We start from the raw sequence: 25,543 nt of genomic DNA on the forward strand, positions 1-25,543 counted from the left end.
GAAAATAAAATCCGGCACAATTACAATAGGTTTTGAAACACTTCGTGCTTGAACCCCTTATAACACAATCATTAACTACATGAAGCATAAACATGAATGATGAAGCAGATTATTGTTTAATAAAGAATATCAGCACCTCTGATCACATTCAGCTGGACTGGTTTGTAGTGTTCAGCTCCAGTTCTACAGCCGTACGGTCCAGCATCTTCCATCCTCAGGTCACTGATGGTCACTGTAAATGATCTGGACTGACGATTATCCTTCAGAGAGAATCTGCCTCTGGTCTTTACACCATCAGATTGCAGCATAAGGACACGCTTTTTTAAAGGTCCTTTGAAGAAGTATTTGTGATATTCTTTATATCCTTCTGGATAAGGGCACGTAATGTTCACTCCTCGTCCCTCCGTTCCTGTCACTGTAATGTCCACAGACAGTGAACTGCTTACTGCACACACACACACACACACACACACACACACACACACACACACACACACACACACACACACACACACACACACACAACCGAGAGCTAACATAAGTCATAATATTAGATAATAAACAGGTTTAGTGGAGATCTTGAGCTCTTACCCGTCAGCAGAAACACACAAACTGTCAGCAAGAACTTCATTTCTTCATCAGTTCAGTTCAGAAGATCAGTCTGAAACTCTCAGCAGTTCCTCACACCACTTTCTGAAACTCAAACACCCAATAATACTGCTCTCATCTATCGGCGGAGAGTAAAATAATACGCTTGTTTCTCGTATCACGCGCTGAGAGTCAAACTCATCCGGTTCAGTGACTGTGTGTCCGTTTCCACAAGCTGTTCTTGTGAAAAAGCCTCTCAGTTTTTAGCTGTGAACTCTCAAACCACAACCTGTTTCCTGTCCTCTCTAAAAAAGTTTTTTTTGTTCTTTTTTAAACTACTTAATAACTTTTTTAATATATTTTTTCAGATATGCTGAGATCCAGTCAGACAGAGAAGTGATGAATCAGATATGATTTTTAAGTAGAGAAAAAATGGATAATTAGAATAATAGAAGCATGAATGGTTTATTAAATTTGTAAGTAATAAGAAGCTTTTAATAATAAGTAACAATAAACAATAAAGTCCTGATACATATCTCTGAGTAAAATAATGTTTCCAGGAGAGAAGAAGGGAGCGAGATGCAAGAGCAGAGCAATTCATGAACTTTACCGGTATTAACGTTCAGGTCAGATCAGGACGAATATGCTAATCATGTCAGAAATATCTCTTCTAAGAATCAGCTCTGAACTGGTTATATATTCTGCAAGCGTAGCTCAACACTGTGGTTTTAACACTATAGAAGCAGCAAGAGCCAAACAAGTATTTCCACCATGTCTGGACACCAGGAAATGTCTCACTTTTTAGAGAAGTGATAGCAGAATTTAGACATGTACTTCTCAAAGCGGATGTCTGGTTTGAATAGGAGTATATGATATTAAAAGACACAATAAACAAAAAGATAATTCATAAGTTAATTAATACAAGAATAATATGCTTGAAAAGATGAAATAATTAACCATAAAGAATAATTAACATAATCATAGAAATACTTTACTAAGAGTAATACTAAGAATACAGATGGGCCAATCACACCTAACAGCTCTCTTAACAGACGTGTTGGCATTATATCCGCTAGTGAGATACACAGCAAAATCCCCTGTGTGGGCTGTGTTAAATCAACAAAGCCCATAGCACATATGGCCCCAATCTACCGAGTGTTAAAGCAACACTGAAGCAGTGTTAAAGTTAATGAGATTATTAAGTGATTAATTAAGTGATGATTGAGCATTAGTGATGAACACCTGATGTTAACAAACATAAGATCTGAAGGACAGAGAAACACAAGAATTACAACTGACTTCAGCCACAGCTTTAGATGAAATCAACTGAAGATAAAAGAAGACACTGGGTCTCATTTATGAAATAAACGCACAACCGAAAACGTGTTGGATGTGAAGGATGTTGTTTTCCATGGATATTGGAACACAAATTAAGTAAAAATCGTTGATTACGTGATGAATAATAGTTTAACAGCCTAACGTGTCATGGCAAATATGGGAGCATTTGGATTCTTGTCGAATGAGAGAGATGAGCATAATGCTTTATTTTCACTGTAATGGGGACATCATATTCCCCTTTTTACAAGATGTAAAATAAGTCTTTGACATGCCTATAGCGTGTATGTGATGTTTTACCTCAAAAAAGCCCACAGATTATGTTTTATAACATGTTAAAATGAGCAAGAACACACCGTTTTTATGAATGTCCCTTTAAATGCAAATGAGCGGCTGCTCCCTGGCTGTTCCTTTAAGAAGAGGGCGGAGCTTCAAGAGTTCATGCAACAACAACAGAACATTTCAGAAACTAACGGTGTTTTAACTTTTGTTGTCATGCTTATTTTCACTATTAGTACAATTTGTAGCGGACCCCGTCCAAATGATGGCCAAAACTTCACTGATTGTTCATCACACAAAAGATGAAGCCGCTGGTTTCAGTCCAGAAAATGCCAACTCTCACGCATCTGGCGTGAGACTCACGCTTTCAGGCTCTGTGTCACGCTCTCACTCCGCCCAACTCAATCTCACGCCAAATTGCCAAACCTGCTTTTGATATTAAACAAAGCTTTAATTTTTAAACATGTGTTTTAATGAAATTCAAACAATAAATAGCGTTTTGGCACTAATGTGGCATAATGTTAAAGCCAGAGGCGTTGAAAAGCGGAGTTGCATGCTCTCGTCTCCCTGCGGTGCGCCCTGGTCACGTGGCCCATGAGCGCTCAATACTTCTAGCGCTGTGCCAATGAATTTAAATGGCTTAAGCGGATATACAACAGTTTCACCATATCGATGTTTGCTGCAAGTTTTGATAAACAGTACAGCATAGTGTTAGTGTGTATTGATTAATAAGTCAGCCATATTTACAGGATCGTTTTATTATGGAGACTGATAGAGATGCAACATTGTTAACATTAATGTTATTCTTGTATTTAGCCCTCAGGTATTCCTTACTAATAGGTCACACTCATACTCATTAAATTATATTTATTGAATATTTTGAGGAGATCTTTTGGTACTAAATACTATTTGTGCAACAAGTATTGTCAAGAAATGACCACTTAAAATATTTTTCTTCTAATATATGTATATATTTCTTCTAATATTTATATTACAATATGTTTAGTAATTAATGTTAAAATAGAGAATTCCAATTCAAAGAGGACAAATACAGTCATTTTGTGGCTAAAAAAAAATGTTTATTTGTAATGCCATTAACCAGTAGGTGCCTTATGGCTCTTTAATAAATATACATGTATCTAATCTAGTTGCTCAAAAAAGTATTGCAGTCTTTGCATTCTAATAAATATTTAGATATGATGATCAAACACTAGATTTCTTTAAATGTGAAATTTCAAAACTTGAATAACTTGCATCCTAATATTTTTAATGAATAATGATACTTATATAAGCACTCACAAGTGAATATTAAGGAATGGCACATATAATTTGACCCAAGAAATTTTTTAACTAGTGCTAAAACAAACATATTTTTTCTTATTATGTATAGTATATATACTAGATATAAACTGATACTGAAGCAAGATCAAAAGCATTACGCAAGACCCATGCCCCCCCCCCCCCCATGCATAATGTAAATGCATACTTAAATCTCAATATTACAAATAGTGAACATTTTCTACATTGGTATAAAACACAATGAAATTCACTGAAAGTGTGCAATTGTAGATATTGTAATTTGATGTTAACAACTGCATTGCAACAGCCAATTAAACCATTATGCTGTATAATAGCACATGGTTTAGCCAAATAGGCTAAAGAAACGATCAATAAAAGATAATCTATAAAGGATAAACAATCGCTGCCATCCCACCGCGATCTTCTAGGCATATATATATACGGTTCGCATCTCAAATCAGGGCTGATCCTACAAGTTACTGTAGTTATTAACTTTCTGACATCAGTGACAGTCTCTCAAACTAGAAATAAAACGAATATCTTGAAGTAGATGCTGTAACTCCAATCGTTAGCTGAAGTGAGACATGTTTTGCTGAGAGATCTGATGAACTCACGAGCAGCTGATACTGAGCATGCACGTGTAACCGAACGTACCGGTTCTCGGATCCTCGGCTCAGCAGTACAGAATCAAAAACCGTTTCTGTCGGACACGTTCGATACTGAGAACCGATGAGCCGATGAGCTGGGCATGCGTGTTATTTGTTCAGAGGAACGAAATGCAGGTTAAGTGTATAAAATTAATCATAACAAAGCTGTCACTGTATTATTTTAAAGTTTTGGAAACAATGGATTGTAAAACGATCAAATTAAACATTTATTTGTTTTATCAATAATGCATGATATTTTCAGGATCAGCTTTTATATTATTTAATTTCTAAGTCGATACAGATTTTAAAATGTAATCAAAACGGTAGGTTTGATATAGACTATTCAGCTTGCAGCAGTTCGCAGCTCAGCACCCTATGCTCAGCACACACACACACACACACTGATACAGCGGTTCTCGAGTCAGATCGACTGGTTGCAACGGATCACCGGTACAGAATCGAGAACCGTTTCTATCGGACACGTTCGATCTTTTGGACATGTTCGATTCTGAGAACCGGTGAGCTGAGATACTGAGCATGCGTGATAGCGTCGTAACCAAACTGTTTCTCTCGGACTGGGACAGCTGATGCTGATAATACGTTTTTTTTAACCGGATCATTGAAACGAACTGTCCGAAAGAACCGGTTCGTGGAAAAGAACCGAACTTCCCATTACTATCAGCAATGAGATGTGCTCTCTCTCTCTCTCTGATGTGATCTATTTAGTTTCCCGATCGGCGCTGAGCCGATTCAACCAATAAACAACGCAGCAAGGCGGAACAAAAGTAATACAGAATTTTGATTGGCTCAGAGAGAGAGTAGTCAACGTTTTCTCCTTAAACACATTTTATGAACAACTTGGGTTTGTAAACAATTTTTGGCATTAGAAATATTTGTAAAACAAATTTAGAACTGAAAATATATTTTTTATAATTAAAAGGAGAAAAACTATATCATGTGCAAAAATTTAACATAAATGTTACTAAAGCACTTGACATGTTTTTTAAACTGGGTTACATTAAGTATGTAAAAGGTACAAAAATAATTCCTTGAACTAGAATGTCCTGCTCATGTCCATTGCCGTCATCATAAACCTGTACATTCTTTCTGATTTGAGTGATCCATCTGAATCAAGCTAGTTAAATGTGTTTACGATGTGAGTTCTTGCTAAAAATGCTGTTATATTGTAGGGCGATTGCATGAATTGAACTCGTGATGGAGCGGCAGTGGAGCGTATCAAAACAACGACGCTCTTTTAAAAAATACGCTACTCATTTAAAAATACGCTACTCGCTACTCGCTCCGCTCCCACTCCACTCCACTGAGGTACTCTGCTTAAGGGCTAGGCCAGGCCAAAATAATAAACACAAAGCAAACTACCTTAACTCAAGAAAACAAAATTTCCTGTCAAAAGATAAATAAAATAATAGAAAATACAACACCTTTCCTATCTCCTTGACTAAACATAAACGGGAGAAAAGTACAAGGCTATAGCCCCTATAGAGTTCATAAATACACAAGTACTTCTATAAGCACAAGCACTAAAATATCCAAGAATACAGTCACAGATTTTCAGATTGCTCGTATGGCATAGCTGGAAAAGAATGAATGCAATCAATCAAAAGTGTGGTTTAGTATCTATTGAGTTATAGCGAGGACATTATTCTTGAGAAGACTTGAGAAGAGAATTATTCTCATATTCAGAAGAGCCCGGGTGGTGAACATCAGATCTGGGATTGACAGTCTATGGGAAAAACACATTGATTATTTATTATCTGACTTTTGAATGCACAAACTCTATTGTTTGTGTAGTTCCCTTTCAGTCGGTCACGTTCGACGTACGTCCTGTCAATGAAGACAGTGCTCCTGACTGCATTGGCCTCTATCAAGAGGGTAGGGGACCTGCACGCACTTTCGGTCAGCGAATCGTGCCTAGAGTTCGGGCCTGGTAACTCTCACGTTGTCCTGAGACCCAGGCCCGGATACGTGCCCAAGTTTCCTACCACTCCCTTTCGGGACCAGGTGGTGAACCTGCAAGCGCTGCCTTCGGAGGAGGCAGACCCAGCCCTGGCTTTGTTGTGTCCGGTTCGCGCTCTTCGCGCTTACATTGACCGGACCCAAAGCTTTCGGACCTCAGAGCAACTCTTCGTCTGTTACGGAGGCCAGCAGGAGGGAAAGGCTGTCTCCAAGCAGAGGTTAGCCCACTGGATAGTGGATGTCGCCAGTCCCAAGACGTGCCTTGCCTGTTCGGTTAAGAGCACACTCCACTAGGAGTGTTGCTTCTTCCTGGGCGCTGACCGTCTGACGCTAGGCCTGCACCCGTATGCTTGTGGAACGTGGTTGTAGGCTGGGCTCCATATGTAGCGGTTCCCTCACGGCAACCCCATATGTGTATTCGTCCACGGTATCAGCTACCCTTCGGGCTAGCCCCGTGTCTTTCCCTTGACAGAGCCCGCTCTGTCGTCTCTGGGCGTGTTCTTTCCCCCCTACAATTAGGTTGGAACCACCCCAGAGACTGCCATATGTTGCACTACCCTGCCAGGTTAGTCCTTATGTGTATTCCGCCACCACTCCTTCCCTGAAGGACGTGGCCCTGCAGCGTACCTTCTCCCGAGAAGAGCACACTTCCCAGCGGTCTATGGTCACTCTAAGTGGGTCTTGCAGAACAGCAGTGACTGACCTCCCTGCTTGGAGCCCTGACTTCCGTACCATACTAGACGGTCCAGTGCGCTCAAGCAGGACGCTGGAAGGGCCAGCATCCTGGCGTTTTCCAGAGGGATCCCAATTCGTCGGTTCAGTTCTGACGTACGTCGAACGTGACCGACTGAAAGGGAATGTCTCGGTTACATATGTAACCCTCGTTCCCTGAAGGAGGGAACGGAGACGTACGTCCCGTCGCCAGGTGCTGTGCTTCAGCTAGGAGCCCAGTCACGTATTCGGCTCCTCAGTTGAAAAAAGCATTTGATCTACCATTCCACTTCCTATTTATACCCGCGCTGCGGGGCGGAGCGTGGAATGTGTGGATCACATGCCAATCTCCGATTGGCTCGTTTTTATACACTCGAAGTGGATAGGTCTCTGAGGTCAGATCCCAATTCGTCGGTTCAGTTCTAACATACATCTCCGTTCCCTCCTTCAGGGAACGAGGGTTACATACGTAACCGAGACGTTTTTGATATTTCACTTACTGCAAGTGTGTCGTAGATGTCAGGTGATCTGGACTTGAGGTCAAGAGCTGCATATGTTCCTGTTCTGGGATCATCGTTCTACAGGGAAACAGAGAGAAGGAATTACAGCACGAAACAAGAGGTTTTAAACTTGGGTTCAGCTCTCAGTCAGTGTTTAGCTTGGAACATACTCTGCAAGAACAAAGAAATGTGATTGTTTTCTCGAGGTGGCAAGAACAAGAACAAAGTTCGTTCTGGCCAGTACATTCCATATTTCACAAGAAAAGCAGATGCGGATCATCTGCGTTTCTCCGCATTAATCACGACTACTTTAAATGTATAACCAATCACACAATAGTCTTCGGACAACCACAAGAAAAAAAGTTCTGCTTAGGTGAGAACTTCCAAAACAGCTGCGAGAACAAAATGACGTCAGCCCGGGGAGTGAGAACTTTTTTCTCTGCTCTTGCGGAGTATGTTGTAGCCTTTTGTCAGTTTGTCACGAGAACAGCCATTCAAACATCTCAAAAGTCTAATTGTATAAATTTGTTGACATTATTCTGTGGTTGTTTGATCATCTCACCTCATTATCGTTTATAGCAGATCTTCTGTTTATCCCTTTCTTCTGACTGTCAAAAATAAACAAGTAAATCCATTGATTAATATGCAATTACTAATTAAACATATTTATTTATAGACTTTTATTTACATTATAAATAGTATGATGATGATGATGATGATGATGATTATGAATAATCCTGCCGATGCTGCTATGATCACAATCATACTAGCACCATGATGAACTGAAAGAGGACGATGCTCACGATTAACTCTCCAACCTGAGGAATGATGTGAAGAGACGGGAGTGAGTTAATAAAAGCTCCATATAATAAAACACATAAAACCACTGATAATTCTCTATAAGAGCTTCTGTAGTCGTCTGACAGAAATAAAGTCAGTCTGGTTAGTAATGTGTGAAGCAGATCAGGTAATGGTCAACATTCAGGCAGATCAGGTAATGCTGTTTGTTTCGTTTTGAAGGTAATGTTTTATATTACCTTCAGTGATTCTGTGATAAATTTGTCTTATTTCATGCAAAACGGATGCATTTAAATTTGCTCTAAGCTTGCGTTTTTGTTAACTATTACACATGCGCACTTCAATAATCTGACAGAAAGCCGGTTAATGCGTTTACATGCGTCGCAAAATCGGGTCAAGAGGCAAAAAACTACCTGTCCTGACTGGTTTATGCTTACGCCGTTTATGATCTTACTCAGATAAAAGAAAACGGGTTACCGCGTTTACATGACCATGTTTATTGTCGGCTTATTAGGCATAATTGTCTTAAGAACGTGCATGTAAACGCACCCATTGAGTCTGCAGCGTTCTGGCCTGAAGATCTTTCCTGCAACACTAAAGATTCTCTCAACAGGTGCAGATGAAGCTGCTATGGCAAGATGGACATGTAAATTAATTTCTTTTAATTTTTCTTGAATTTCAATTCTACTTCCTTTAATTCAAATTCGAATTGTATTTCTACATCCTGTTTTTGACATCAATTCAAATTCAATTCAATTCAGAAAGAGAGTATGTGCTTTCCATACATCATAAAATGCCGGGCCGGCGTTTGCTATAGGTGAGTTAGGTGGTTGCCGCCCCTAGGCTTACTTCCCATTAAACATAGAATCGGAACAAGCAAAATACAACATAATGTTTATTAAACATGATCATCATAGGGCGCCCCCTCAGCCACACGTTTAATTACGCGTCAACCTGATTATTAGATTGAATTGATGATGATTATTGATTATTGGTTCAGGCGTTATCCCTCAGGGCTCAACCCTTGCGCGTTCATCAAAAATGAAGCGTCTAAACCCGCGGATGCACAGGGACGGAAAAAGAGAAAGGAAGAAGATTAAAAGAAAGCCCAGGATAGAGGTTAGTCTTCTTATCTCAGCCAATAAGTCAAACTAAATAAATGTACTTAGTATTATCAATATTACACAGCAAAAACTCTAGTGTTAAATTAACTCTCCTCAGAGTTTATTTGGCTCCACACTCAAGAGTGTTAAAAGTAACACGGAAGAAGTGTTAAAGATAATGAGTTAATTAAGAGATTATTTAAGTGATGATTGACCATTAGTGATGAACACCTGATGATAACAAGCAGAATCACTGAAGGAAAAAGTCACAATTTTTAAGCCACCATTATGGAGATCAGTGTTTGCTTTAGTTGGGCTCTTGACCCTTGGCTTTTTAACATTAGTTAATTTTTCTGGCTGCTTTAACTGTGTGTTTGGAACACACATTTTGGCAAAGAAAGCACAGAGAAAATCTTTTCATGAGTTGGTGATGTTTTGATTAACATAATCATCATTTAGTGACTGGATCAACTAATATCATTCTGAGACCAATGTCTAGCTACATGTGTTGATTTTACATTATTAATTACAACAGCTCTGTGAAGTTAATAGGGTGAGATTCTGCACAAAAAAGATTTCAAACTACTTTGTTGCGTTAGACACTCACAGACATCAAGAATCAGAGTATGAATCTCAACAATGGTGACAAACAGCATATCAGATACACAGATCAACTCTGAACATCACAAAGAGTTTTGATTGGTGCACCCAGAATGCACTGCAAAAGCTTTTTGATGGCCACCATTGTTGAGATTCATAAGCTGATCATTGATGTCTCTGTGTGGCTGAATGACTAAAGATTTTTTTAGAACAGAGTAATTTTTAAAAATCTCTCTGATTATAATGTAAACACCAGATCTTATGCTGTAGAATCACAGAGCTGCTATAATCAATAAAGTAAACTTAACTCAAAGATTAGGCTTTAAATGACTTCAGTGATTCAGCTCATGATGATTATGTCAAAACATAACCATCAACACTTGGTCACATTTTCTCTGCACTTGTATGGCTGCTTTAAAGCAGGCAGGCAAAAACTAATGTTATAAAGTCAAGAGCCCAACTAAAGCAAACACTGATCTCCATAATGGTGACTTAAAAATGGCGACTCTTTCCTTCAGTGATTCTGCTTGTTATCATCAGGTGTTCATCACTAATGGTCAATCATCACTTAATTAATCTCTTAATTATCTCATTAGCTTTAACACTTCTTCAGAGTTACTTTTAACACTCTTGAGTGTGAAGCTAAATAAACTCTGTGGAGAGTTCATTTAACACTGGAGTTTTTGCTGTGTATCAACTGGTATTAATTTTATTAATATTATTAATATTGTCACTAATCTATCACTTGTTAGTTTTCTACGTATTACAAACATAACTTAACTGACAATATTCTACAATAACCTATATGGATGTCATTTAAATATAAAAAACTCCATCTTGCCTAGGGCAACCAAAGAGCTAGAGCCGCCCCTGATAAAATGTAGTTTCACGAGTTTGTGTGCCCATATAATCTTAGTGAAAGTGGTAAACAGATTTGGCTTGCTGTCTGCTATAGAGGGGCTCGGAGAGGATATTCTACCCGAGCTCCGATTGCCCCCCTATAACAGGCAAATTGAATGAATAAAATAATGAATGAATGAGTCATTTATATAGCGCTTTCATATGTACTACTGTACACCCAAAGCGCTTTACACTCATGTCAGGGATCTCTCCTCAACCACCACCAATGTGGTGTACAAAAGGAGGAGCAGGGGAGGAGGAGGGATGCTTCAGGAACCAAAAAGGGGAAGAGGTAAGCTGCTGGTTTTATACCTTGGTATTAATTGAAAGATTAGATGGGCGTACTCCTCCCGAAATTACGTTTATTAACTTCACTTGTGGCAAAAAACATAATTTGTCATTCATAATTTGGTCTCCTCCAACACTCGCTGATGTTGGATGTAAATGGGAAAGTAGCTCTACAGCGCAGATCACTCAATGCAGTCACAATCCTCCTCAAACAACTTTTTCTGCAGGGGCAGAAGATACGGAAAATACGGTTTGTACAGTATAAAAACCATGATGCCTATCGAATGTCCCCACATTTCACAAAAACAAACGTGTGTGTATGTTAGTACAGGTACCTGTGCTGCTGTGATCAGTGTGTGTGTGTGTGTGTGTGTGTGTGTGTGTGTGTACCTGTGCTGCTGTGATCAGTGTTTGTGTGTGTGTGTGTGTGTGTGTTTGTGTGTGTGTGTGTACCTGTGCTGGTGTTTGTGAACGGATGAATGGTGGATGTTGAGATCTGGACTGGTCTTGTTTTCTCTGGAGCTGAGAAATGAAGAAGAGCAGAAACAAATATATTCATAACACAATCATTAACTACATGAAGCTTAAACATGAACGATGAAGCAGATTATTGTTTAATAATGAATATCAGCACCTCTGATCACATTCAGCTGGATGTGTTTGTAGTGTTCATAGGTATCTGTGTTGGTGTATCAGTGTGTGTGTGTGTGTGTGTGTGTGTGTGTGTGTGTGTGTGTGTGTGTACCTGTGCTGGTCTGGTCAGTGTGTGTGTGTGTGTGAGTGTGTACCTGTGCTGGTGTGGTTAGTGTGTGTGTGTGTGTGTGTGTGTGTGTGTGTGTGTGTGTGTGTGTGTGTGTGTGTGTGTGTGTGTGTGTGTGTGTGTGTGTGTGTGTGCGTGTGGGTGTACCTGTGCTGGTGTGGCCAGTGTGTGTGTGTGTGTGTTAGTACCTGTGCTGGTGTGGTAAGTGTGTGTGTGTGTGTGTGTTAGTACCTGTGCTGGTGTGGTAAGCATGTGTGTGTGTGTGTGTGTGTGTGTATACCTGTGCTTGTGTGGTCAATGTGTGTGTGTGTGGGCCCTATCTTGCGCCACTGACCAGAAAAAACCTGGTCTAAAGTCAGCGGCGCGTTGCGCGTTGTTCATTCTGCTATTTTAAGGGCGCATGCTTGACCATAATCTATAGCGTGTACAACGCGCATACACTTTGCTCATGTAATCTACACAGATGCAACAGTTATTTTTGCAAATCATAAATTGTTACACTAAAAAAAAATATTAACACATTGTGGTGTGCCATGAAGATGTGAAGAAATAGGCATAAATCTAGCTTACAAATTATTCAGGCTTATTGTAGTTATTAAGGATCAGACCTGTTTGCCCAATAGTGGCAAGACATATATATATAAAAACTGTATATAAAAAAACTGAAAAAATAAAAAACTGTTTAACCGACGCTATTTTGGGTGGGTTTCTCCCATCCCCATACAACACAACTTCTCTGTCTTTCACTCCCTTACAAAAGGAAAAAATATTTACCAATATATTAGTTGAAATATATTTTAATATATTGTAAATATATGGAATAATATATTGATGGTATTATAAAATATATTATATATTCATGTAATATATTGCAAAATATACAAATGATTGCCGCTTTCAATATATTGAAAGATATAAATATTAATTCCCATATATGTTAATATATTTCCTAATGTATTGCATGAAATTTTCCAATATACTGCTTACAAGAACATCAGTCTCCTCGGCTGTGAACCGCTCTGGCGTGCGCCTGGTAAATACGCCATAATAATAGCGATCCATAATGGAACTTGCACACCTGCTTTTAAAGGGAATGTTGGATGCCGCTCTGATTGGTTGATTCACATTATGCCCAAACCACACCTATGAATAATGAACCTACTTCAGACCAACCCATTTTAGATTTGCCCCGGGTGCAAGAGTCATTTATCCCGCCGGGAAAATAGCAACAGCGCCGAGACCCGCCCACAAAGTTATCTGCGCTTCGCGCTTTGACACTTGCGTTCCAGATTGTTAAAATAGGGCCCTGTGTGTGTGTGTGTGTGTGTGTGTGTGTGTGTGTGTGTGTGTACCTGTGCTGGTGTGGTCAGTGTGTATGTGTGTGTATGTGTATGTGTGTGTGTGTGTGTGTGTGTGTGTGTGTGTGTGTGTGTGTGTGTGTGTGTGTACCTGTGCTGGTGTTTGTGAACGGATGAATGGTGGATGTTGTGATCTGGACTGGTCTTGTTTTCTCTGGAGCTGAGAAATGAAGAAGAGCAGAAACAAATATATTCATAACACAATCATTAACTACATGAAGCTTAAACATGAATGATGAAGCAGATTATTGTTTAATAATGAATATCAGCACCTCTGATCACATTCAGCTGGACTGGTTTGTAGTGTTCAGCTCCAGTTCTACAGCCGTACGGTCCAGCATCTTCCATCCTCAGGTCACTGATGGTCACTGTAAATGATCTGGACTGATGATTATCCTTCAGAGAGAATCTGCCGCTGGTCGATACACCATTAGATTCCAGCAAAAGGACACGCTTTTTGAAAGGTCCTTTGAAGAAGTATTTGTGATATTCTTTATATAGTTCTGCATAAGGGCACGTGATGCTCACTCCTCGTCCCTCCGTTCCTGTCACTGTAATGTCCACAGACAGTGAACTACTCACTGCACACACACACACACACACACACACACACACACACACACACACACACACACACACACACTGCTAACATAAGTCATAATATTAGATCATAAACAGGTTTAGTGGAGATCTTGAGCTCTTACCCGTCAGCAGAAACGCACAAACTGTCAGCGGGAACTTCATTTCTTCATCAGTTCAGTTCAGAAGATCAGTCTGAAACTCTCAGCAGTTCCTCACACCACTTTCTGAAACTCAAACACCCAATAATACTGCTCTCATCTATCGGCGGAGAGTAAAATAATACGCTTGTTTCTCGTCTCAGCGCTGAGAGTCAAACTCATCCGGTTCAGTGACTGTGTGTCCGTTTCCACGAGCCGTTCGTGTGAAAAAGCCTCTCAGTTTTTAGCTGTGAACTCTCCAACCACAACCTGTTTCCTGTCCTCTCTGTTTCTGTTCTCTCTTTAATATCTTCAAGTGTTTTCTTGTTGTTCTTTTTTAAAATACTAAATAACTTTTTAAATATATTTTTCAGATGTGCTGAGATCCAGTCAGACAGAGAAGTGATGACTCAAATATGATTTTTAAGTATAAAAAAAAAGATAATTTCAATAATAAAAGCATGAATGGTTTATTGAATGTGTAAGTAATAAACAGCTTTTAATAATAAGTAACAATAAACAATAAAGTACTGATACATATCTCTGAGTAAAATAATGTTTCCAGGAGAGAAGAAGGGAGCGAGATGCAAGAGCAGAGCAATGCATGAACTTTACAAGTATTAACGTTCAGATCAGATCAGGACGAATATGCTAATCATGTCAGAAATATCTCTTCTAAGAATCAGCTCTGACCTCTGGTTATATATTCTGCAAGCGTAGCTCAACGCTGTGGTTTTAACACTATAGAAGCAGCAAGAGCCAAACAAGTATTTCCACTATGACTGGACTTCATGCTGAACTCATTCGACAGTTGATATTAAACTGGATACCAGACTTTGCAGGGGAAATGTCTCGCTTTTATAAAGATAGTGGTATTTAGACATGTACTTGACAAAGCAGAGTAGAGTTTAGATTCCCTTCCCGAGCCTGAATTTCCCGGCACTATCCTCGGGCCGGGCCCTTGATCAAGCGTTTGTGTTTTTTTTATCATTACTTTGTTAGTCTAATTGGGTGGGCAGAAAGCTATGCTATAATCGGAATTAATATATATTTTTAGCAAAGTAAGAACTAATGCCTACTACAACTAAGAAACAAATGTGTAGGCTACAAAGTTGCACAAGTCAGCACTAGTTTAACCCTTTAGGTGCCAGAGTTTTTTTCCTAAAACGTTCAATTTTGACATCTTTATTTCAACAGGCTATATCTTAAATGTGATAAAAGATAGAAAATTTCTGTAAATTAGAGCAATATTAAAGATGACCCAGAGTTTATGTAGGGATTACATTTTCTCATCTAATTTGCATATTATGACGTCAAATGGTGGTGGAAATCTTGGGTTATAGAATTTTCATGAAAAGCCACATGTTTAAATGATACAATGCAGCACTTCTTCCCCCCACCAAAATGTCCCTCACCTGTAGGAATATATATATTCCAGCAGTGAGTCGACACAACAAAGCCTTCCAGAGACCCCCTCTCTGAACCCTGAACTGATCATAAAACTAATCAAGGATGCCCAACTGGCCCAGAGACAACAGCTCTCCCCCTTTACCTGCGTTATCTCAAAACCAGCACAAGGACAAGATCAGTCACATGACATGTTTCCGCTTTGTTCAACAAGCATAACAGCGGGTAGAACCTCACGAAGAAGGGACTCATTTATTACCGACAGGCATAAATTCAAATCGTTATCGCTTCAAATCGGACATAGAGTCGCTGAGAGCTTTTCAAAGGCCAAGAATCAACCTAGACACCATACAGGACACCTCGTCGTGCACCTCCTTTCTTGACCCGTGCATTCCAAAGGCTCTTTGAACATCACACAAAGATCTCACACCAATGCAGACATGAGGAGTAAACTTAAACCATAGATTGAATAACATGAATTAATCCACCCAACGGTGACTTAAACATATACTAAGGTATTATGTATATTTTTATGTAACTTGTAAAGTTTCTGTGTGCGCGAGACATGTGTTACATATGAATCTTTACTATCTCCTACTCCCATCATGGGAATAGCAAGCTGTTTGATGTCTATGTGATGGATAAATGGTAGGTTATGGTTAGGTGTTAGGGTTTGGGTTTGGATTAGCAGAATAAGTTGAATTGTAGTTGCCAATTTACTTATTATAGTCAGTAGAATGTCTGTTGGGGGACCGACAAAAAAAAGTTTTAGTAAATATTAATCAGACAGTCTACAAATTCTCTAATTACAGTTAGTTGGCATGTAGTTGCTAAGTTACTTATAGTTAGTAGAATCTTTAAAGTGGACTATCAAAATAAAGTGTTACCCAAAACTCCGTCTGAACCTCGCCGTAGAAAACTTCCTGGAGTCCGCGCAGTGGCGCCACAGAGATGCCCGTCGCATAGCAACCAGCTAACGCCATCCAGGGTCCGGCTTTCATCCATCAAGTTTTCATCCCTCTGACCACAACAACTGACCACCAGCCGAGTAACGCCGTGCTAAGAGGAACCCATGCTCGTTAGAGCATTCAAACGCAAGTACGTGACTCTTCATTCTGGCTGAACTGGTAAAAATCATATCTAAGCGAACAAACTGAGGTTGACCTGCTAGTATATTGATTCTCAGGTTGTGGTTAAGAAATCATTGGGACTTCACTCCTTTCCATTAACAAACATCCGTTACCCAGTAACTATCAATGTGTGTTTTTGTTAGTTTCTGTGTGTTTAGAATAGTTTAATAAACTTTTGTTTACCTTTTTCATATATACAAGTGTCTTTGGCTATGTGTTTATAAGTTACTGCCTCAAACTGATCGATTGTGTTACCTAAGCTCACAAACAGTGAACATAAAATTGATATTATTGCCCATGTAACGGATAATATCCCGATTCAGGATTGATAATGTACTCTAATTTCAACGTATCGCTGGACGATCATTTTGAATCATTTAATATGTATTACGGTTCCTTTCACTGTAATTCAATACCCCTTTGAGTTATTTGATCCAAATCAATTTCTTACACCTTCTGTGTGCTATATTGCACAATACTGAATGTTCAGGTAAATAGTAAACAAACGGTGTAAATCATTACTAATAAATGGTAGAAACAAACCGAATGCATGTAGCGGTTTGCCTTTTGCTGTAGAGATTTTCCATCTTTTTTTTTGCTACATACAGTAGGCACTCTGATTCCATGTATTAAATATAATATAAAATATAATATATTATATTTTATGGATAATAGCCCCTCTGTCCCGTGTCACACTGTGTCGGCTCCTGCTACGAGCAGCGTGTCATTTTGTCAATATACACGCTCTGGCGTCGTGTACATGTAAAGACATACGTCAATGCGAGAAGTGAATCTCATACACGACGCCAGAGCATGTATATTGGCCTTATCGGAAGTGAAGCGCGTTCCAGGCTGTTGGATATAGCGTTGCATTTGAGGTAAAAAATGATATAAATATAGCTTGATTTCTCACACAAACTAATCGTTTTGTGTCTTAAGACATCAATGTGTCGTCATGAGCCACAGGGCTCTTTGTGCATGCTGTCTACGGATGTATTTTTTGCTCTCATAGAATTGTTACCCATTCACACAATTATATGACCTACACACAGCAACGGTTGAGTTAAAAATCTTTATTTGTGATCTACTGAAGAAACAAACACACCTACATGTTGGATGTCCTGGGGGTCAGCAGATAAACATCACATTTTCATTTTTGGGTAAACTAACCCTTTAATTAATTCATTATATTTATATGATCCATATTTTATGTACATAAACATAACATCTATAAATGTAAAGCAGCCACACTAATGATACTTTATAAAAGAACAAATAATCAAGTCATGAAGATGAATCTGATCTTTCTTATCTCTGTATGGCGAGTAGAGGAGACAAAAACACTCTCAGTTATGATGAAAACTATGATGAACATGAATGATGAATAATAATGATGAATATGATTTCTCTATGGTTCTTAAAGAACATTGTACGATTTTGAGAGAGAGAGCGAGAGAGAGAGAGAGAGAGAGAGAGAGAGAGAAAGAGAGAGAGAGAGAGAGAGAGAGAGAGAGATCTCACACGGATACAGCGCGCACGGCACGATAGTCCCTAATAAGTTAATGAGTGACGATGGCCAACAAAAGTTTAGTCTGGTTACTAGGGGTGTCCCCGACTAAGGATTTACACATTCGAATCAGAATTTTCAAAACTCTCTTTGGTTGACCGATAGTCGAATCATCTGTGTGTGTGTAAACCATAGACCGGAAAAAAAATAAACGGTGTAAACGGGTTGGGAAGGCCAGGACAATAGTCAGCAGGACGCTAAGACTATTTTTATTTTACTTTACACACGGCACACAGCCACCACTTTTAATAAAGTCATCAAAACTAGGCTACACTACACATTCGTAAATGAACCGTTCTCTCATAACATTTAAAAGCCGCGATCAAAACACAGAACATCACACAAATATATAAAAGAACATTGAACATAGTGGTCGAATCCGGTCCTGCATATCGATGCATCGAATCTTCGACTATTACGGGTCACCCCTAGTATACAGTATATTTTATTGTATTGCTATATTATATTAATGGGCTCATGTTGTTGTGGTGTCGATGGAGGGCTCGAGTCTCATATGGCACTCTAGTTTATGAAACACAGCTGTAAAATACAGTGGTTTCTGTGTCTCTGTCCTCTGGGTTACAGTGACGTCCAGTGTCTGTGATCTATAATCACAGGAAACAAGAGTTAGTTAACAGACTAAAGAACTCAGAGAGAATATATTTACAGTTGAACACGTGAATATAATCATTCACACAGCGGATAGAGATTCAACGTCACCATAATCACCAGTTTGTGCCGACTCACCTGTTCATAAATCACTGGATTAAACTCTACAATGGTGGACGACAGCAGACCTGAGCAACAGATCAACATTAGTCTTTCTTAGATACTCACTTCTTCAGTTATCTTTAGTTCATGAGTAGAACATTCGCATGCATGTCATATTAAAAACACAAGCAAAAATATCACCTTCAGTCTCATTTTTCTTCCGCACGGCCACTATAACCAGTGGAACTGCTATCAGGAGTAAAACCAAAGCCTCCGCAGTGACGATAATCACAGATGAACCTGAGAAACACAAGAGCCAAGCAGAAAGAATCTGAATAAAAACTGGTGACTAACTCAGAGCGTGAAATAAGACCGATGTGAGGCTAATTGAAAGTCATGTTCCCATGACAAACGTCTGTCAGACCTTTGACTTCGTGGTCTACTGGGGAGAGAGACGGACGGTGAGATGTGGAGAGATGTTTACCTGTGTCAGGTGAGGAAATAACCAGACGTAAGTCATATTAAAGGCTGAAGAGATGTTGTCAGATTATAAGAGACAGATGTGACCTGTCGAGGAGATCTGATGGTCTGTGACGCTGCTGGATGGATTCATTTCTGATTCACTTGCGACTGAAAATGGGTTGATTGTTGAAACCTCAGTGGTCTTTTTATCTGAAGGTTGAAAGGAAAATCCATTCTTTACATGTATATATTAGCACACTTATCAAAAAACTGCATATAACCATAAATTAAGCAGAACACTGACCTTTATATAATAATATGAAGCTGCTGACCTGTATCATGCACATTTTTACTATAAATACATTTGTGTCACATGCATTATTTACTCAGCTTAACCTTCATGACAGTATAAATTACAAATAAGTATATCATCTAAATAAGTCCTCAAAGCAAAACAACTTAACTAAATATTTAACTAAATATAAAAAAAAAAAAAAAAAAAAAAAAAAAAAAACACTTGCTCTCTTTTGGAGTGTTATAGACCTCAAAATCAAAATGTGTTTATTTTCACGAAATACAATTAAGTTGTTCAATGAAAACATTGGATATATTTTGCCAGTTAAAAAGCTCTGCTATTAATTAAATTAATCACTTACCCAGTTTAACCAGCAAATAAATCTCTGAATAGACGTCAGTTATAGCCCCATCAATAGCTAAAGTCCTCTCCACAGCACACCAGTATTGGCCTTCATCCTCTGTTCTCAGATCAGTGATGGTGACGGTGAAAACTTCTGGCCGTCGTGTCGTCAGTCAGAGAGAATCTCTCGTCTTTAGCTGGAGATCCTGATCTAATGATGACTTTATTTGACAATAAACAATCTCCTCTACAAAAATACTTTGGATTTGCTTCATATCCAGAGTCATAAGAGCATCTGATGTCGACTCTCTCTCCTCTGTGTCCTATAACTGTCTCTGGAGCACCAACAACAACAGCTGAAAACACAAATATCATTATATAGAGCTGTTATGTGGAGCAAGAGACATAAACAGGCCAGAATAACTTACAAATATCATCCATATGAGTCTGATGATCATGCAATAACTGAGGAAAAACACGAGAACATGTCAAACTCTGAGTAAAAGAGCTCAGAGTCTCAAACTCACCTGTACAGATGCTGGAAAAGAGCAGCAGGACGTCCCACATGATGAACTTTGACAAGTGTTTTGCTCAAATAGAAGACCAAATACTGTGTGTTAGACGTTACGCTCATTCTCTTCCATTCGTGTGAAAAATGTGAAAAATGTGACGTCAGCAACTGAATTGACCATTTCCTTCCTCTTCCGTATCTCTAACCACATCCAGCTCTACAGGACATTGTAAAGAGCACATTTGTGACGTTTCACTGCTGGCTTATACAGTGGCCCTCTCGTGTACATCTGTAAACTCACTATAGTCGCCTTAAATATGGTTTTAAAAATAAATGCATTGATTTTTTTTCCCACACTTGATAAAACTGCATGCATTACATGTATTACTTTTTTTTTTTTTTGGTCAAATAATGTCTCTTTCATGACACTGGAGTATCAATTGTTACAAACAGAGGGACACGGAGAACAGATGAAGATACTAGGACAGCTTTTATTGATGAACTAGTTAGTGAGCAGGTCAGGTGAGTGCACAGAGAGTGAATTCAGATGGATACTGGCTAATACTATAACTCTTTGCTTGCAAGTGGGGGTAGAGATCAGAGAGTCGGAGCACAGGAGATGAAACAGCAGACTAGACAAAGAGACACGTTGGAGACAGGCAAGTATCATGAGGAGGCAGTAGTTCATGTAGTTTGTCTATAAACCAGACGGTTGGGGGTTCAATCCCCGGTTCCACCTGACCAAGTGTTGAGGTGTCCATGACCAAGACACCAAACCCCAGCTGCTTCCAATGAGCTGGATGGAGCCTTACATGGCTTACATCGCCATCTGTGTATGAATGGGTGAATGTGAGGCAATATGTAAATCGCTTTGGCTGGCCATATGTCTGAAAAAAGCTATATAGTGTAATTGCAGATCATTTAACATGGAAGAGTCCCTGAGATAAGCATGAGATTTTTGTGAACGAGACCAGACAGTTACTGAGAGTGAGCGTGGAGCTTAAGTGCAGGCAGTGATGATGAACTGTGTGTGATCAGTACTCTGAGCTATGATTGGGAGAGGGAGCCTGGTGTGCTTGTAACATCAATAAGAAAAATGGTAAAACTAAATTAACTGGTTTTATTCAAGTCCAAAATATAGTTTAAAAATATAGGTGCAAGCAGCCATTACCGGGGCCAAGCGCAACAGAAGCAAACAAAGAAGCTAACAGCAGACCAACTGCAAAAATTAGTAAAGACATTGGAGAAAATTTTTAAGCAAAAATTTTGAAACCCCACATTAATACATTGAGTTGTATAGACTCAATTACATGTTTTGTTGAATTATAGCGCCACCAAGAGGCACGATCATACCAATTTTTTTTGTGTGTCCTCGGAGTGAGCCCATAGATGTGTGTGCCAATTTTGGTGAAAATATCTCATTTCGTTTTGGAGTTATAGATATTTATGTGAAAAAAACACATAAAACATGACTGACACATGACTTTGATTGGATTTTATTACCCCTTTTTACTATTTGGGCTACAGCATATTGCTATCGACCTATGTTTCGGATTTTCTGACGCTGGTTTGTCTCGATTGGACTAGTGGTTTCAAAGATATCAGCTATGCAATTACAACACTGCACAAACCATACATCGAAACCTGGCAAATCTGGTATCGTTGGACTCGGTAAGGATTCAGGAGACCAAAAAAGTGGCTCCCATCAAAATATGCCAACCACAGCCAAAGTTATAAGCGTTTGAAAAAAAACAATTATCCACTAGGTGGCGCTGTTTCAAAACTTATCAGGCTACTTCAGGGCATCGTGGTGATGACCCATACTAATTTTCGTAATGATCCATTCATGTATTCATAAAATACAGCATTTTACCACATAATTCAAAATGGCCAACATCCAAAATGGCTGACATGGTAAAATTGGATATTATTGGATGTCGACTCAGCATGACATCCTGAATCTAACGAGACAAATAGGACGAGGACGAGTTTGAAAAAGTTGGTTTTCAGTTAATTAAAAATGGCGGGAAAATTGGCATATCGTAAAATGACGATATAGGGTGCAATCGAATCTGCTTAAGCCAAGGAATCAGAGGAAATAAGATTTTTTTTTCTATCCCTTATGTTTCAAAAGTTATTAGCATAAACATGAGTGAAAATTTGGAGAGTTGGTGGCACTAGAGGGAATAGTTTAGAGACCCCAAAATTGGTGTGGTTACTATTGATACTGACTTCTATCAGTGTACCTAATTTCATAACTTTCCCGCAAGCGGTTCTATGGGCTGCCATAGACTCAAGACGAGGCAAGCATAGGGCCAGCTGAGACAGACTGTGATCTCTCTCAAATTGTTCCTTCTCTAACTTCAACTCCAGTTCCCTTAGCCTAAGCCTTTTTCCCACAGTCTCTTCACGTTTCACTTCTAATTCCAATTCCTTCAATTGTACCTCCAGCAATGGATCTGATAGTGGGAACATCATCGTGCTGCTGGGTGGCGCAAACAACGGCACTCAACAAGAGAGAGTGGCACAGAAGGAGAATCATATAAAAATAAAAATAAAGTATTATTAAGGATGCAAGACAAGGAAGCACTCCCATGTAAGCATAATTAAGTTAAAATTGAGCATAATTAAATTATAATAAAGCATAATTATATTATAATTAAGTTATATGCAGCCCCAATATGCGCGTTTTGCTTTGAGTCTCAGAAGGTTCAAATTCCAGAACAAAGTCCTTGTTGGCTCAGTCAGTCAGGTTGATGGGCTTGTGAGGTGAGTGCTGTACTTTAAAAGGTAATCAGTATATTACATTTAGATAACCAAAATGTATTTGTTACTATTTAATATATATATTTATTTATTTATTTTTATTTTTTTTGGTAAAACATTTGCACTTTGTTTAGGTAATTTGGTGTTAGGGGATAGGGTTATTGGTGTTTGTATTTAGAGTAATGTGTGTGTGTGTGTGTGTGTGTGTGTGTGTGTGTGTGTGTGTGTGTGTGTGTGTGTGTGTGTGTGTGTTGTGTGTGTGTGTGTGTGTGTGTGTGTGAGTGTGTGTGTGTGTGTGTGTGTGTGGAGTATGCCTACATTAGAATCTTCTTGAAACTTAATCTTCTTGTAAATTAATTTATTTAATAGACAAATTAAACACAAACAGTTAAGGCTTTTATTTGTACACATAGCATTGAAATGATGAAGTGTGTTGTGGTTGCTTTATCTGACAGCTTATTTTACAGGCTTCTGGCTGTTTTATTTTAAATAAGCACCAGATGGCGCTGTTCTCAACACTCTTGAAGCTTTGAATCTTTTACCGAAACAGTAAGGGTAAAGCCTCACTGCTTCATGAGGCTTCATTTCCACATCCCTAGTAGACACAACAACAATCCAACATGGGGTGCTTCTCAATATCCCTCCTCGTTTCCTCGTTTCCTCGCTCCTCCGTCCTCCATCCTATGACCCGGAAACCGATGGAGCTCAGCCATCTTGTAGGAGATCTCAATCCTCTAACTGCACCGCGAGGAGGCGAGGATGGAGGAGTGAGGAGCTTCCTGAGGAGTCGTGAGTGAGGACACACAGGAGTATCCTTTGCGGAAGTGTTTTATCGACTAAACGTGGCGCACGCATTAATTCTCCTCCCCTTCATATCGTGCCACAGTTTATCCATTATTATTATTGTTTACATGTACAAGACACAAATGTTTGTCAAATAACAACACCTGACAGTTGCAGAATTATATCAAAGCACAAGAAAATGAACGAAACAAATAGAGAAACACATAGAAACTAATACTATACAATGAATAAAAAGCAGTTAATAACTGGAATTCGCTGTTAATAATAACTGGTAATATTAATTAAAATATGGACAAATGTGGTATTTTGTGGAGGCTGAAGCTTACAATATAAAAAGTTAACTAAATCCAGCGGTGCAGAGTCATCATTAACTGACGCCGCTTTCAAGTGACATTAAAGGGAGCAAGGAGATATCGGATATTTTCCAGGTTTCGGACGCAGCCATCATTTCACTTGATTCAGTTCCTCCGTCCTCGTGTCTTTTCCCCGCGGCCTTCCCTCGCATCCTGAAGGGGCGGAGCTAAGGAGCGAGTAAATGAAGCTAGGAAAGGAACCGAGGATGCACAAATAAGAATTGGGAAGCACCCACAGACTAAGGCCCCGTTCACACTGCAGGTAAAAGTGGCCCAAATCGGATTTTTTGGGGGTCAAGTGACCAGGTCAGACTTCTTCAGAGGTAGTGTGAACACTCAAATCTAGCCCAGATCTGCCCACAACCAAGGTGGATTGTGACTTTTACGTCAATCTATGTCAATCGACATTTGTCACAATTATGTGCCGGCGAGATAGCCCTAGACACAACAGACACAGACCGTAACATTAAAAACTTGACTAGATATGGAGAACAGCGATGGCGCGAGTAAATGGAGGGAGAGTGAGGTGTTAGACCTAATTAGTACATGGGGAGATACTTCAATTCAAGCTACGCTAGAAGTATCCTACCGTAACCGCTCTGTTTTTGAAAAAATAGCACACGAAATGGAAGAACGGGGACACAGAAACACGTTGCTTCAGTGCCAAAGGAATGTGACAAAAGGCCAAAATAACCAATTTTGCTCTCTTTCTTTTCGTTCTTCTCTTCTTCAGCACATGTTCATTAATGTTACGGCTTTCATTACACAAACATTTTTGCTTACATCCTCTATAACCTCCCAAACTTTAGTGCAACAGCATACTGCGTCTGATGTCATTGATATTGTTCTTTTGCACATGCGGGTAAGTTTGAAACCTCAAACAGTTCACACTGGAATCAGATATAGGCCACATTTTAAAAGGTAATGTGAACAGCCAAACAAAAAATCAGATCTGAGCAAAAAATCAGAATTGAGCATTAAGACTTGCGGTGTGAACGGGGCCTAACAAACACAAGGACCTTAAGAAGGTAATAAATCAAGAGGGAACAGGTGGCAGAAATGAAACAATAATCAGATAATGAGGGAGAGGGATCAGACAGAGACACGAGCACAAGCCCAAAATAACAAAACACCACAAGTGTCACACAGGACAGGACAGGCATATGACAGGAACCAAACAGTTTAACTTTTAAAAAAGAACTGTCTTGGGTTCCTGTTTTCATTTTTTGAGGGTAAAAGGAGGTAAGTTTTGCCAGAGATTCAAAAATAAAATAAATCAGAATGCAGAAATAACTACAGGGCTAGGCCAGGCCAAAATAATAAACACAAAGCA

The 25,543-nt window shown here is 39.2% G+C and overlaps 1 protein-coding gene and 1 long non-coding RNA gene across 2 annotated transcripts in view; both read right to left on the minus strand.

Moving 5' to 3' along the window:
* Positions 1-772, minus strand: part of LOC137072700 (CMRF35-like molecule 5) — a 140,582-nt gene extending 139,810 nt beyond the window's left edge. The window contains exons 1-2 of the mRNA XM_067440627.1: positions 592-772; positions 137-445 (exon numbers count right to left, since the gene is read on the minus strand). Coding sequence (XP_067296728.1) covers positions 137-445; positions 592-631 — 349 coding nt within the window. The 5' untranslated portion in view covers positions 632-772. The remainder of the gene's footprint in view (positions 1-136; positions 446-591) is intronic.
* A 6,563-nt stretch (positions 773-7,335) lies between these two features.
* Positions 7,336-8,150, minus strand: LOC137072726 (uncharacterized). Its single transcript, XR_010904667.1, has 3 exons — positions 8,025-8,150; positions 7,899-7,944; positions 7,336-7,414 (listed from the first exon to the last, which is right to left on the minus strand). It is a non-coding gene; the product is annotated as an uncharacterized lncRNA (long non-coding RNA).
* Between the last annotated feature and the right edge of the window lie 17,393 nt (positions 8,151-25,543).

The sequence above is a fragment of the Pseudorasbora parva genome, chromosome 4 (assembly GCF_024679245.1).
Source record: "Pseudorasbora parva isolate DD20220531a chromosome 4, ASM2467924v1, whole genome shotgun sequence".
Lineage (NCBI taxonomy): Eukaryota > Metazoa > Chordata > Actinopteri > Cypriniformes > Gobionidae > Pseudorasbora > Pseudorasbora parva.